Source organism: Opisthorchis viverrini (assembly GCF_000715545.1).
Source record: "Opisthorchis viverrini unplaced genomic scaffold opera_v5_638, whole genome shotgun sequence".
In the NCBI taxonomy this organism is placed as follows: domain Eukaryota; kingdom Metazoa; phylum Platyhelminthes; class Trematoda; order Opisthorchiida; family Opisthorchiidae; genus Opisthorchis; species Opisthorchis viverrini.
The window spans coordinates 82,200-96,437 of record NW_008752306.1 but is presented as its reverse complement, the minus strand read 5'-3'; the positions used below and the strand labels follow the sequence as shown (position 1 = coordinate 96,437).

Here is a 14,238-nt window from a genome sequence, read left to right as displayed (position 1 = left end):
ATATATATATATATATATATATATTATTGCCGGCGTTAACCCCCTTTTGCAAAAGTTTTGGCGCATGTCCGACAATCAGCAGAGCCGTCGTTTATGCCGTTGTTTATTATATAACTTGACCCCCCTTTCGCTGAAAATGTCATCAGTACCCTATTCCCCACCGCTCCCTCTGCCCCACTGTCATCCATGCTGCTGTTTCTCCGGCTCTATGGAAGGTAGTCCTTTTTAGGCTTTCCCACAACGGTGTACTGGTGCAGAGCAGTCCATCAATCAATCGACTTAACAGCTATAAACCGTGTACCATTGGTTCCACTTGCTACAGTTTCGATCATCGGGAAGTGGGAGAGTGCGGGACAAGCACTGAAGGCGATGGTATGTTTATTTAGTTCGGGAGCCACACATTTAAGACGATAGCTTTGATGAATGAGCGTGACTGACTACACAATTGGGCCATTTCTACCAGGGTCACTAACCACTGGTGAGTTAAGTCCTGAGGTCTCCATTCAGGGAGACGGCAGTTGCTGACCCGACTCAGTTAACCGGTTAGTGTTTTCATATTTCATCCCAAGGTCGTACACTGTCTATGTCTTGGCCGCTTCCAGTCATCACAGGGTCGGGTGAAAGGAGCACTGCGGAACAGATGGTCTTCTGACATGCGGGGTTCATGTTAACCAGCGTAATCTATGAAGTATGAGTAATTCATCTATTGCGGGAGAGATTAGTCCTCCTAGGACCATCTGGCGTGCATCAGCACTACTAATCCGGTGTTCCTACGACATCCAACTGTTGCTTTAGAGACAACGATGGTCAAACACTGTTATCTTTCGTGTGTCCTCTGCGCATAGAGGCCACGTCTCCGATTTATAAAGCAGTATGAATCGCACTGCCGCATTGCAAACTCTGCCCTTGACAGACAAAATGACGTCACGTCAGCACTGTAGCTCCGCAAAAGCCACCCTGGCTCCCCCGGTTCGAGGGGTAATCTCAGCTTCAGCCAGTCTAACGGAACTTATACAACTACCCAGGTAACAAATTTATCAGCCACCCTGGCTCCCCCGGTCCGAGGGGTAATCTCAGCTTCAGCCAGTCTAACGGAACTTATACAACTACCCAGGTAAACAAATTTATCTGCCATGTTGACTGACTCACCTGCAAGCCAAACCGTGGGGCAGAAAATTTAAGATTACTTAAGATGGTTTGCATTTTTTATGGATCTGAACTGAGGAGGGCAGTATACTCCGCATACTCAGAGGCAAGCAGAGAAATTTCGTGCACCACATCAAGAACAAATTTGAAGAGCAAAAGTGATTGAGAACAGCCTTGTCTTACACCACTGCATGTGATATAGTCAGGCGAAACCTCGCGTTACACTAGTGTGCCTCCACAGGAGATCGCAAAGAGTCGCCTCATAAGGGATATAAACGTGGAAGGCGCAAATTTGATCGCTAGACACTGTCAAAGTTTCTGACGATCAGCAGAATCAAAAGCAGTTTTCAGATCGAGAAAATCAACCAGTGTGGGCCTTCTACTGGACCGGCACTATTCACGAATTTGCCTCAAAGTAAAGATATGGGCTATACATCCTCGGCCAGGGCGAAACCCAGCTTGATTCTCACGAACCTGTCTCTACTGACAATCAAGCAAACTACGCAGAACGATGCCAGAGATTACCCTAGACGGGATGGATGCCAGGCTGATGCCACGATAGTTTTCGCATGAAGTTCTTGTGCCCTTTTTGAAGAGTGGGATGGCGACCGAGGAGCTCCGTTCGAGTGGTATTTTGTTTTCGTTCCAAACCTTCTGTAGTATGACAAAAATCGTTCAGCTTTAACACCATTTCGGTGCCTAAATGCCATGCCACCCAAAGGTTCAGGATCCATTCCGAGTTCACGAAGCTCAGCTGCTTCGTCATCTTCATCGCCGTCCAACTTTAATTCCACAACCTCGTCCAGATCAATCACTTGATCACGACCCATCGGCCCACCCTCTTCGGCTTCGGCTTCCAATCGACGGCGGCGGATAGCCTGAAATAGTAAAGCTACCTCAGTTTGCAGTTAAACAGAGACTAAACAGCTGAGAACTTAAGAATGCATATGAGTAATGTTGTTATAATTTGCCTTATGTGAGGAAGAAGAGACCATTATGTGCGACTGACCTTTGCTGCATCTGAATTAGGACCGGTGACTGAGAGGGAGTTAGTTCTGTCTAGTAGGAGAACAAAACATGCATCCTATAGGTCAATTACCTCACGAATATGCTAGATGGATTAACACACAATTCCCATCTAACTGTTAGAGTTTGCATGCGAGCATTCGTAATGTCAACCGTTGTAACATTTATGGTAGCAGCTAACAGCGCGTAAACCCAAAGTACAGACGATTTGCCAAGTTGTAACAATTTATAAGGAAAACATACTGCACATTTGGTTTCCTGAGTCGGCCGTTCTTCAGCTGGTCGCGGACTAAATGGAGGTTGTGAAAATCCAACAGCAGTAGCCTCTAGTCACAAAGACCTTTCTTGGTGAAGGGATGTATTATGCGAACACCCAAATTTGGGACAAACTATGCTCAGACTGAAGAACTGACTGTATTGCAACCCCTGAGAGGAACTGCGTCGAAGTGTAGTGGCCCTAATTAGGAAATTTCCGACAGGTAGGCGCAATATCGAGCGTGCAATACGTCATAGTTGACTGGCCAACTGGACTGCTTGTGCCTTCGCATACTGAGCGACAATGACCGTGTTGTACGGGGTTTACGGATATTAGCGAAACACATCCGTTTGCAAACTAAGTTGGTGATAACGGATAATCCGAAGGAATCCCTCGTTGATGATGTCTTTCAAATCAATAGTTTGCACAAAGGCCGTCTCATGTTCCAGCTGGTGCGATATTCGAGATATCGCAGTATAATTCCTTGACAGCACACACTACTCGTGTGGTTGCTGGCCACACACTTCCGGTTCCATCCTCCATCGGATTCAACAGGTTGATGCGATACAGGGTTCCTATCGACCTTACGTTCCATTTGAACCCAAATTGTACACTACTGGGGAAATACGCGAAACTACAACCTTATGAATCAAGTGTTCAACCAGGAAAATTTGCAGCCTAACACGTTCGAAGCATACGGATAAACCGGGTAGGCCTGGGAGACAACTCACAAAAAGCGTCTGGCCACAACAATTGCGTGGCACGTGAATGCGGAGGTGAATAATAAAGAGACCGTCAACCTCACAATCCGGAAGAGCAGATGTGATTGAAATTGATAATTATGTGTGTTCTTCTGCAGTGCAACTAAAAAATAATTCCAAAGTTGTTTATCTCAACTAATCCTCAATCGCCAAAAGATATGGGAATAATGCAAGCGTCAAGCGGACATTAGGATCACCGGTCACATCGACCTGGTTAGTGGTTACTTCACTTTCAGATCAGCCTGAAGGGAATTCGTACCCCTGATAAGGACGAGGGTGGTAACAAGTCTAACTAGTTTGACCTTTAGGGTTCCGATAAGCAAAAGTGGGTTGTAATTGAAATACTCCCATGAAGACCCTTGTTCGTTATTTTTGCAGAAAAAATATCAATATCAGAAGCTTTAAAAAGCCTGGAAAGGACCAAAAATCAGTGTTCAATTCGGTATTGCCTTTTGGATACATGGTAAACAAAATCGCCCAGCTGCCATGCCACACGAAGGTTGCACGAGGGCTGCGATGCTGCCAGCTTGCCCAAGCCTAAACAGGGGAAGTCGAGAGGCAGAGGTCGGCTTCGAACCACAGACCTTCTGGTCAGTAAATTCGCGCTCTAACCAATTCGTTTCAGCTAGTGAGATAATGATATTACTCACGGCCAAAGAACATAAAGAACTAACCTCATGACCATCATCTTCGTTCCATTCGTCACGTGCCCGAGAACTCTTCCAAGCACTCAGGTTGCCACCCTCCCTTTCAGCGCCTTCCTCATCCTCATCTGCCGTCCCAGGTCCTTCGGCCCCTGCTCTACCGGCGGTTTGCTGCTGACGCGCTAATGCTGTCAGAGCAAAACTACGGATAAGCCTAAAACGTTGAAAATGGAAATGGGAATAGAAGGTCAGGTAGAACGCAAGTTACGAACTGGAAGTTGGGCAACAGATGAAGCACAGTCATTGGATACGAAACAAACGGTGTAGAACCAAACAAATATGATGACGAGATTGTTATTGGGCCGATGCTTGGGATAAGATAACGAAATAAAAATAGGAAAAGCTCACGTGGTTTTCCCCTGATCCTTTAGCTCTCGATCTAGTCGTTTAGCCAAATCAGGGAACAAAATCCGTTCAAGGAAGCGTAGGACGCGCGAGGGTCGCACGTGACTACGCTCTGAGTAGGCCGACGCAGGCTGTAACCGGATCTCCAGAGTGCACGAATCGGATGCATAGTCCACCGTTTCCCCAATAGGAAAGTGTATCGCCTAGATAGGAGAAATGGAAGAGAATGGGAAGGAGCAACAATGAGAGCAGCTTGCGTGAGTCTGGATGCAGGCCACTCAGTATCAGCTATCGGTGCTAAGATGAGTGTATTAATCGTTCAGCTGTGACACCCTTTCAGCGTCTAGCTACCATAACACCCGAAAGAAGCACGTGGATTGAGGTACTGCCAGGTTGCCCAGGAGCAGTCGGGCTCCAGCCACGAACCCCTCGGCCTTACCTTGTGTTCTGTGTGCTTCGGGCTATGTATGCACTAATCTACCATTACTCATTAGCTTCAACCACAACCCTAAGTACAGGCGAATAACAAGAAGGGAGCATCGGTTAGTTGGAACGAGCTCTGAACCAATCAAGACTTCGTACTTGCGATTGTTTGCCGGAAAAACCAGGTGGGCGGAGCCATAGGAACTCGCTGATTGCATTGCCTACTCTCAAGTGGGCAGTTAGGATTAGTTTTGGTTCCCAGCTCACTAGCATCGAGATCAGTTCCATCTCAAAATTAAAATAAACTTTAACAGACCGGACAGTAGAGCGCAACCGATTTCGAGTTCGCGATGAAGCACCTCCCACTAGTGAAAACCATAAAAGACGATGTGCAGTACTCCAACGCTATTGTTGTCGTAGGCTCCCAGCAGAGCTCTCTCCCACTACTCTGTCGATGAGAAATCATGTGACCTTAGTGCTCTAGAGCTGAAGAAAAGAGACCCAACCGTCATCATCGAGCGGTTTACGCAAATTTGTAAGTCAGATTAGCTGAAACCTTCAACAAACTGAGGTAAACAGATGAATCACTCCACAGTTGAATGAACTAAGCTTCAATTTAATCATTGTTTCTAAGTGCAGTTTCCGAATGAAAAAACGAGCGAACTCTTATCCGTACATCTTGGTCACACTAGAAGAAATCAAATAGTGATGGCCTGGAATACCTGTTCGCATTAGATACCTCACAAGGTTTCACAAAAAGGCGAGCACAGAACCAATGATGTTCCAACCGCGCGCGTAACGTTAGTCAAAGACACCAGTGACTGCTAATCTCAGTATGCCTCAGATAGGGCTTATTACTTCGTTTAGCCCAAATTGTGAATGAGCGGTTTACGTGAACATAGTACATACAGGGGAAAATGTTGGTAGTTCAGTTCGCGTAAATGGTCATTGGCTTGTTAGCTGAGATGGGTAATTTGATCATGGTACACTCAAAAAGGGCAGTACCTAGGACTAGGAACTAACCGGTTCCCTATTGTTTACCGAAAGGTGCTGTACCAGGTGAACTACTGAGGAGATTAACTCACGCCATATCCTGGCATATAAACCTCACAGGCAAATCGCAACAACTCTATCCAACAGAATACCAGCTAAAAACAGTCTGCGCCATTCGAGAGCCAATTGCATGACTTCCAGTATCCCGGACTTTGGCATCGTCCACATACCTAGACTTAGGCGGAAGTTGTAGTAAAGCGCCCGTTCGGTAAGCGAGAGAATGCCGGTTCAAGCAGTCTTTGGTCTTTGTTCTTTGACTCGCCACCTAATTCATACACACCGAGTTCTTATCTGCAGTGTTCCACGCCAATGATTTCTTTCGCGGCTACTGGTTGAATAACAGTAGTGCATATTCAGTCTAAAAAAATTACACCATAATTGTTGCGTTCTATCGTGCCGTTATTTGCGCTTCTGTATCACAATACAGTGTAAAGACGATGATCCAGACGTGGCACTTTCTCAGTGCATAGCCGCTGTGTAACTCGAAGGATGCATGAGGGTTGAGGTAATGACAGGTAGAGTGCGGACCCTCCGGTCGGTGGTACTAACTGGCAATGTTTTGGAATGTAGGTAGCTCGGGTGCGCTGCTTGGTTGTTGGTCTGCTCGGCTAACAGACCTACAACCAAGGTGGTACTAACTTCCGGGTTGTCTCGAGTCCTTTCTCTGTATCACATGACTTCTCATTTTCATCTGCTGTCGGATCATATCGACTAGCTTATCAACCTATGTCCATACAGATAACACGAACCGGGTATCCTTCCGACCTTAACTGCCTACCCAGATTAGTAATGTTACTCTCAAGCCCAGAACTGTATGCTTTGAGCGGTACCTTACCATCGATATCATTTACAAGGAAGGCTTCTGCGGTAAAGACCAAGCTTTATGGACGCCAGAAGTGGGATCTGTCTCAGTGTGCTCTCCATACAGGTGAAGAGTTGCTGCGCCTTATTTGTGTTCGTATCCCCATTCTAGTTAACTGATTACAACCAAATAAATGCAGTGACACTTCTACGTTCTCATCACGTGATTATGTCGACCTACCCACCAGAGCTCAGAAATGAGAGTAATCCCCTTACAAAAAGCAGTTTATTCGAGAGCCGTCTGTGGCTTTTGTTTCCAATATTCCATTTCTATCAGTAGAACATCGGAAAGTGAGTACTGTGAACCCACGAGTTTATGGTTAATTCACCTGGAACTATAAGAAACGGTCGGAAACATTGTCGTTTCTGTGCGCAAACTACTTGACGGTCTTATGAAACTTGTGATCTGATAATATCTAACGAAACCTGAGTGATTTATCATCGTCTCTGCCGCAACGAATATCAACTTGCTTTCCAATGAAACAAAACCTGTGTATACACCTCTCTTAAGATTGTTGGAAACGCTTCGGCAGCCTTATGAGTAGTGTATCGCGATGTCTCGAATAGTGTGTCAGCTGAAACCAGACGTTTGTAGAACATGTACCTTAACAAACCTTTATTTCGAATGAGCTTTCATGCTCGTATGGAGTGGCTCACCTGTATTTAGTCCTCAACTGTGGCAGGCGGTATGCGGTAGCAGCCTAATTCCGACCCAACTTTTCGAAAGGCGATATAAACCGGGTCAATGCAGCGGCAGATCCCAAGCTATCGATGAAGCTCAAAAGTGCGCGTGAGAAGCCAATCTTGGTGGATTGTTAAGATGGAATCAATCTACAGACTTAACCACCAAGATAGCTGTTCTCTTTGACACATTTTTCGTTCCAATTTGCAGTTCATGCATGTTTGGATAAAGGTTATAAGTGTGTCCTCGAACAGAAACTGGGCGGTGCTGGAAGGACTAGTCGTAACTGACTCTCAAATAACTGCACGAAATGTTAAAAATACCATAAACTTGCGATTCATCAGGGCTACGGAGTCTCCGAAAAGCAGTGCAACTTCCGCTCTCCCAGCGACAACAGTAGCAAATGGACGAATCAGGCTAATCAACAGACTAATTATATTTATGCTAGAAGATGGAAATTGAGGTCTATTTTGTATTCAACATCCGAAGTCCTCATGAATACCATGTAGGGGCTGTCCACCCATCTGAATTTCATTTTCACCTGGAACTATAAGAAACGGTCGGAAACATTGTCGTTTCTGTGCGCAAACTACCTTGATGGTCTATGAAACTTGTGATCTGATAATATCTAACGAAACCTGAGTGATTTATCATCGTCTCTGTCGCAACGAATATCAACTTGCTTTCCAATGAAACAAAACCTGTGTATACACCTCTCTTAAGATTGTTGGAAACGCTTCGGCAGCCTTATGAGTAGTGTATCGCGATGTCTCGAATAGTGTGTCAGCTGAAACCAGACGTTTGTAGAACATGTACCTTAACAAACCTTTATTTCGAATGAGCTTTCATGCTCGTATGGAGTGGCTCACCTGTATTTAGTCCTCAACTGTGGCAGGCGGTATGCGGTAGCAGCCTAATTCCGACCCAACTTTTCGAAAGGCGATATAAACCGGGTCAATGCAGCGGCAGATCCCAAGCTATCGATGAAGCTCAAAAGTGCGCGTGAGAAGCCAATCTTGGTGGATTGTTAAGATGGAATCAATCTACAGACTTAACCACCAAGATAGCTGTTCTCTTTGACACATTTTTCGTTCCAATTTGCAGTTCATGCATGTTTGGATAAAGGTTATAAGTGTGTCCTCGAACAGAAACTGGGCGGTGCTGGAAGGACTAGTCGTAACTGACTCTCAAATAACTGCACGAAATGTTAAAAATACCATAAACTTGCGATTCATCAGGGCTACGGAGTCTCCGAAAAGCAGTGCAACTTCCGCTCTCCCAGCGACAACAGTAGCAAATGGACGAATCAGGCTAATCAACAGACTAATTATATTTATGCTAGAAGATGGAAATTGAGGTCTATTTTGTATTCAACATCCGAAGTCCTCATGAATACCATGTAGGGGCTGTCCACCCATCTGAATTTCATTTCCCCCAGCTCCGACTTGAGACATCTCAAAGCCCGGAAAAGACTGTTTAAAGGCGCTAGCACAGCGGCGCAACTGAGAGAAATGATTACGAAGAGTTGTACGGCAGCCACTAGCTGACCCGGTTCCATGTTACAGTGGAGGAAGGACTGGAATACTGCCGAAACGGTCCGGCTACCGGTAGGAGACACTACCGAACCTTAAGGAACATAGAGCCTGCTCTATCACGTACGACAGGAATAGGCGTTGACCCAGTGACACACGTTGAGAGGGAGTGGGAATTTCCGCCGATTATATGCTCCTTTTCCGGGGTTGACAAACCAGTACCATTTTCCCCATGCAACAGTGCAGGAAACTCATTCCAGATCAGGCCAACGAACTCCATTTCTAGGGTCATCGTGGTTAATCTCATTTTGAGCTGACAATCAACATTCGTCAGACGTGTTCTGAACAGCACTTGGATTTTCCCGCTTGTGGTGCAAATGACCAGTCACTTTTTTCAATTGCGGGTAAATAACATAGATTGCGTTTTTCTCACATTCGGATCAATGTTTTACTCATTGTTCTACTCATTGTTCTTATTGCATGTCTACCAACTCCTTCTTGTAGTCCCGAGAGGTTATGTTTAACGGAAGAAACGTGCATCTCAAGGTCAAACCCATGATTCCTAGTGTCCTGTACGGGATTGCTATAAGATAGCAATTTGACACTACTGATTTTACTGTCTGGCACAAAAAAACATTACCCTTTATAGGCCTTAGTTAACAAAGGGGTTCCAATCCATAAAAATCACGAGATTTGGACAGTAGAGGGTTAGTAATACAACGCCAATCGTGTGACAAATACAGAGACCATTCCTAACTACACATCCATCCCTTTGCCCATTTTCATTGCAGTCGAACCACTGGACTCATCCAAGTACACGGGGGTTCTATCCTGCTTTAAAATAGACAGCCTTCGAAGAACATACTAACCGGGCTAATCACGCCAAAATAGTCGAAAATCCTTGTATAATCGATACGCACTTAGCCACCATGTGTAACTCTACAGGCTTGAGGCATGGCCTTTGCGAGTTAAAGGTGTACAGAGTTCGGAATCTTTTTTTCACTGATACATAAGATGTATACTTCAAGTATCCTTGAGAAATAGGTCTTCATACGAAAAGATTCAGAGACGTTATCACGACATCTCAAATCTATCATCCGTCATCCAGCGATACCGGCTATAATGGTCTGGTCACATACCCCAAAAGCAAAACATGCGAACAAGTGAAATACTTGTCATCGTCATGTTTTTTCAATCACCGACAATAGATAAACCGACGTTCCGGTCCGGAAGCCGCGTGCCTGTGAGAGCATATCACCCTGGGCACCGAAACCGGAGGGTTGGAGTTGCCCTTAAGAGAAGCGGTCAGGTGAATAATAGTGTCCGAATGGGATCACCGATATGGAAACGACATGTCAATCACCTACGGCCAACTGAGTGCTCTATTCCAAAAGCGGGAGAGCAATTACCAGGGCTCAACCTGTTACTCGGACCCTTCGATTTCTCGGGGCCAACCCCAATAGCCACTTCTTCACATGTGCTGCCCAAGACAGATCCATTGCCGCAACCGATAGGCTACGCCGATCCCGTCAGAAAACAGAAGGAATCCTTCTAATTTGACCAGCGCCGACAACCCTACGTTGCGCAGCCAGAAGTGGGCGGCTGAAGGAAGGTAAGATTTTGGCAAATAATTTTGAAATACCAGAAACCAACTGAGACATTCAAGCTCCACCAAAAAACTTCAGTAGGGAAGCCAGCAAACATCCAAGCCAGTCAATCACTCATTCGAATCAGCAACAGTCTGGATGAATGAAATGTGCAATTTGAAAAATACTCCTGGGTCCCTCGTGACTGCTGCATTCCTCTTTGTAAGAATAAAGCTGTTGTGTTACTTGTTGGCGAGTAGTTTTCGGACACCAAATGCTGCAGAGACAGCAGTTGGGTATAACAGCAACCTAATTTGACCTGAGCGACGATGCAAGTTCAAGTTGAGTTATCCGGACCTACGTGAAGGAGGGAGGCCTTCGAAAATTTGTTGAACGCCGCTTCGTCGAAAGCCACTATCACCATTCATGTTTGAGTCAGTTTGGACGCTGGTTGATTTGCTGCAGTTCTGGGAGACAACTTAACTGCTTGAACTGTGTAATGAAGTTACCGAAAATTTCTCACAGTATTTGGTGATAATTTGGAGTTTACAGACTGTAAGGGGTGTATCAATTGATTAATATTGATTTCGCCTATACTGAGCGTTTCCAAATCGTAACTTGATAACGTAATTAGAGTTGGGATGGTGCCGCGTGTGAACCCCATCGCTAACGATACCCAGCAATGGGATGAGTTGGATGTCAGTTTGTTCACAGGGCTTGGAAATTTGATCACAATCTGGTTGCAATTTGATCCAAACAACATGTCCAGCTCATCAAACTGACTAACGGTCATCGACGCTACCTGAGCTACCAACAGCAAACTTGGTTATTCTCACTCGGTTCATTGGTACTGACCGTACCCGCGATGACTGAGATAAACAAACCACTCATAATGAATGTCAGATGTTGCTTTAACATGGAAAGTGAATGCGTTTAGTTTGAAATCGGGAGCCTACTAAAACTGGATAGAAGGCTTTTGCCTCTTGTCTTTCTTCCCTTCGTATCCATGTCCTAGATCGACAAAACGTCCCTCATATATATTTTTCGGTTTTCTCCCTCAGGTTTTCATCGGACTCACAGAAGCAGGAAATACCTGTAGAGTTAGTCGTCGCTTGGAATGACCGCCAACCCTTTGTTGCATACACATAAGCTGTGCGATAGGATGCATATCGCACAAGCGACGGCTGACATCTCCTATTTATAGCTCCGGTATTGGTAAGATCATTAATGTTCTGTGTCATTAGATCTGTCAGATCGAACGCTGTTGGTGTTGATTCAGGATATTTATTCGAATGTGAGGTGAAAGGCTTTGTGAATTGACACATGTCCACTACCGATTTTCCAATTGGCGATTAGGATGGTCACTGTGTGTATGTGCAGGCCAAAACAATCGCAGTCCCGGCCTCAAAGACCAATCCTAGGAGAGACGTGAAATCTCAGAGCGTCCAGAAGTAGTCGTCAGATTTAAGCTTAAGCGTCAGGTTCCTATGAAAGGTAATCACAAAAGTGCCGTTCAGATGGGTACGGGCAGTCCGTATTGTGCAGAAGTTGTAACCTTGCATACGGCGAAAGATTTGCAGCCGAATTTCTCGGCCTAAAGAATGGATTAATGGCGTTAACGACAACCGGTGCATCGGTGGTTTATGGAGTCTGGAAAATAACTGATTTTGTCCTTCCGTCTACAACCAAAGGGTCCTAGGTGATTTGAACAATTCGCATACTTTACATTGAAATTCTCCAATCCAACGAAATTCACTGGATTTCCGTAGTGTCTGTCCGATTTTCACAAGTTCACATCGCAAATTCGTGTTCTGGCGACATAATTTAACATGATTTCTGTGTTTGACTACTTAGCGTGGCTATTCCTCAGTACTAAGCGTAACGAGGTAGCTTCACAAGAATAGGGGACTTCATTAGGTTTGGCAACCCAAGTTGGTGCCAAAAATGGAGTTTATTTATACTTTATGCAACGGCAAATTCGGCCCTCCGTGTATGTGTTTCTATTTTGTAATTCCCGATAGGATCATTATCTTTCCCACCTAAACTCCAGGCGTATACCATCAGATCAAACGGAGTTGGTTCATGTGTTCATACAAACATGAGTAAATTTATGGGGTTCGTATTAGCCAGTTTGTTGCAGACGAATTTAGTGGTTTGTGCAGTGGGGAANTGGTGAACCGGGCATGCAGTCGCGTGACAAACTAACAACGATAAAAACACAAGAATAGTAATTAAGGGCGGTACTTCAAACGTCATTCTAAAATGTACACCTTGGCAGAATGATCAAGTTGGCAGGTACGGTTCAGGCCCGTGACGAATTAACACCAGCGGTACACACCGGTGGAAGACCATCACAACTACTCATTATCCGCATACGCCAAAACCTCAAGGTCCGAAGCATATCCAAAATAAACCAACACTGCTATCTTCATTATCAAATGACGGGCAATCCCATCACTGCAATCGATGATAAGGACCATTAGCGTGCACTGAACCTACCCATATATCCAAACGCGACACAACCTGGAGCTTCGATACAGTAACAAATGTGGAATACAATGATTTAATCATATGGTTATGAGCAGCGGATAGTGTACTTTCTATCACCAAGTAACTTGTTTAGGATGGTCCTCCTCTCGTCCTGGAGCGATTATTCTGGTTGACCCAAATCAAAGCGGGGAAGCAATGGAGTAGAGTTTTGCTCTAATTGGAACAAATCAGTGGTACACATCATTGACCGTGCCGAGGTTTGAAATCCGGCGTGCGAGAAGAGTGTGGTACCGCTACCGTATCAACACACTCTGGACAAGCAAGAACCATCACGTCTGAAAAGTTGGACGTGTTCGTGCTCCAGAGATGTGTAATAAGTCCGCGCCTTGAAAAAACAACCTAGTTACTGACCACGTAGTGTCAAGAGATTGGCCCGCCTACCAGGACTTCGCGCATGTGCCGAAACCCCGACATATGAATTCACGTTACCCTTAGATAGTTGCAGGATTCGCGGACTTTATATCCAACTCTCGTTAGAGCAGTCTCTCTTCTGTCTAAGCGTGAGCGTTCTGATTAGTTGACATCACAAACGGAACTCCAGTCCAACGCGATGTCTTTTTGGTGCGAGTTGACCAGAGTAATCAACAGAGGACGACAGCAAGACTGTTCATCAAACGAATATGATGTAGAAACAAACTCCAAAGTGTGTGTGGTTGACTTGCGAAAAATACCGCCCATGGAAGTGACTGATCGAGTTCCCGTGAGACTTGGGGTATGGAATGAGTCGACTGCAGTACGTACTACTGTAATCAAGAAAGACCTGGCGCAACCCGGAAATTTTAGACTATTAAAGAGCATGGACAGGTTTACGAAAAAACGCCACAAAATAAAGACTAATAAAATGGGAAAATATGGACGTACTGTCCTACGACTTTCTAATTCGAATTCTTCGTCCTCCTCATCTACTTTAGCTTCGTTATCCGGTACTAATTCTTGCTCGTCTTGATCGTCCACCTCCACAGCAGCTTGCAACGAAGCGTCCCAAGTGGTTGGATCCATAGTCTTTGTCTCAGTTTCCCTTCTTTCCATACAACTTTTATCAGTGCCCGTTTTATTCCCATCAACATCCCACTGATCATCCTCGTCCTTGTCCGAGTTACCATCATCCTCTTTCAGTCGTTCGGGATCCATTCCGAGTTCACGAAGCTCAGCTGCTTCGTCATCTTCATCGCCGTCCAACTTTAATTCCACAACCTCGTCCAGATCAATCACTTGATCTCGACCCATCGGCCCACCCTCTTCGGCTTCGGCTTCCAATCGACGGCGGCGGATAGCCTGAAACAGTAAAGCTACCTCAGTTTGCAGTTAAACAG

At 45.3% G+C, this 14,238-nt stretch overlaps 1 protein-coding gene across 1 annotated transcript in view; it reads right to left on the bottom strand.

Annotated features, from left to right (window-relative positions):
* Positions 1 to 1,206: 1,206 nt before the first annotated feature.
* Positions 1,207 to 14,238, bottom strand: part of T265_11911 (hypothetical protein) — a gene marked incomplete at both ends in the record, with an annotated part of 48,230 nt that continues 35,198 nt past the window's right edge. The window contains 5 exons of the mRNA XM_009178735.1: positions 1,207 to 1,333; positions 1,672 to 2,024; positions 3,864 to 4,047; positions 4,242 to 4,441; positions 13,787 to 14,200. Of these exons, the coding sequence (XP_009176999.1) occupies positions 1,207 to 1,333; positions 1,672 to 2,024; positions 3,864 to 4,047; positions 4,242 to 4,441; positions 13,787 to 14,200 (1,278 nt within the window). The remainder of the gene's footprint in view (positions 1,334 to 1,671; positions 2,025 to 3,863; positions 4,048 to 4,241; positions 4,442 to 13,786; positions 14,201 to 14,238) is intronic.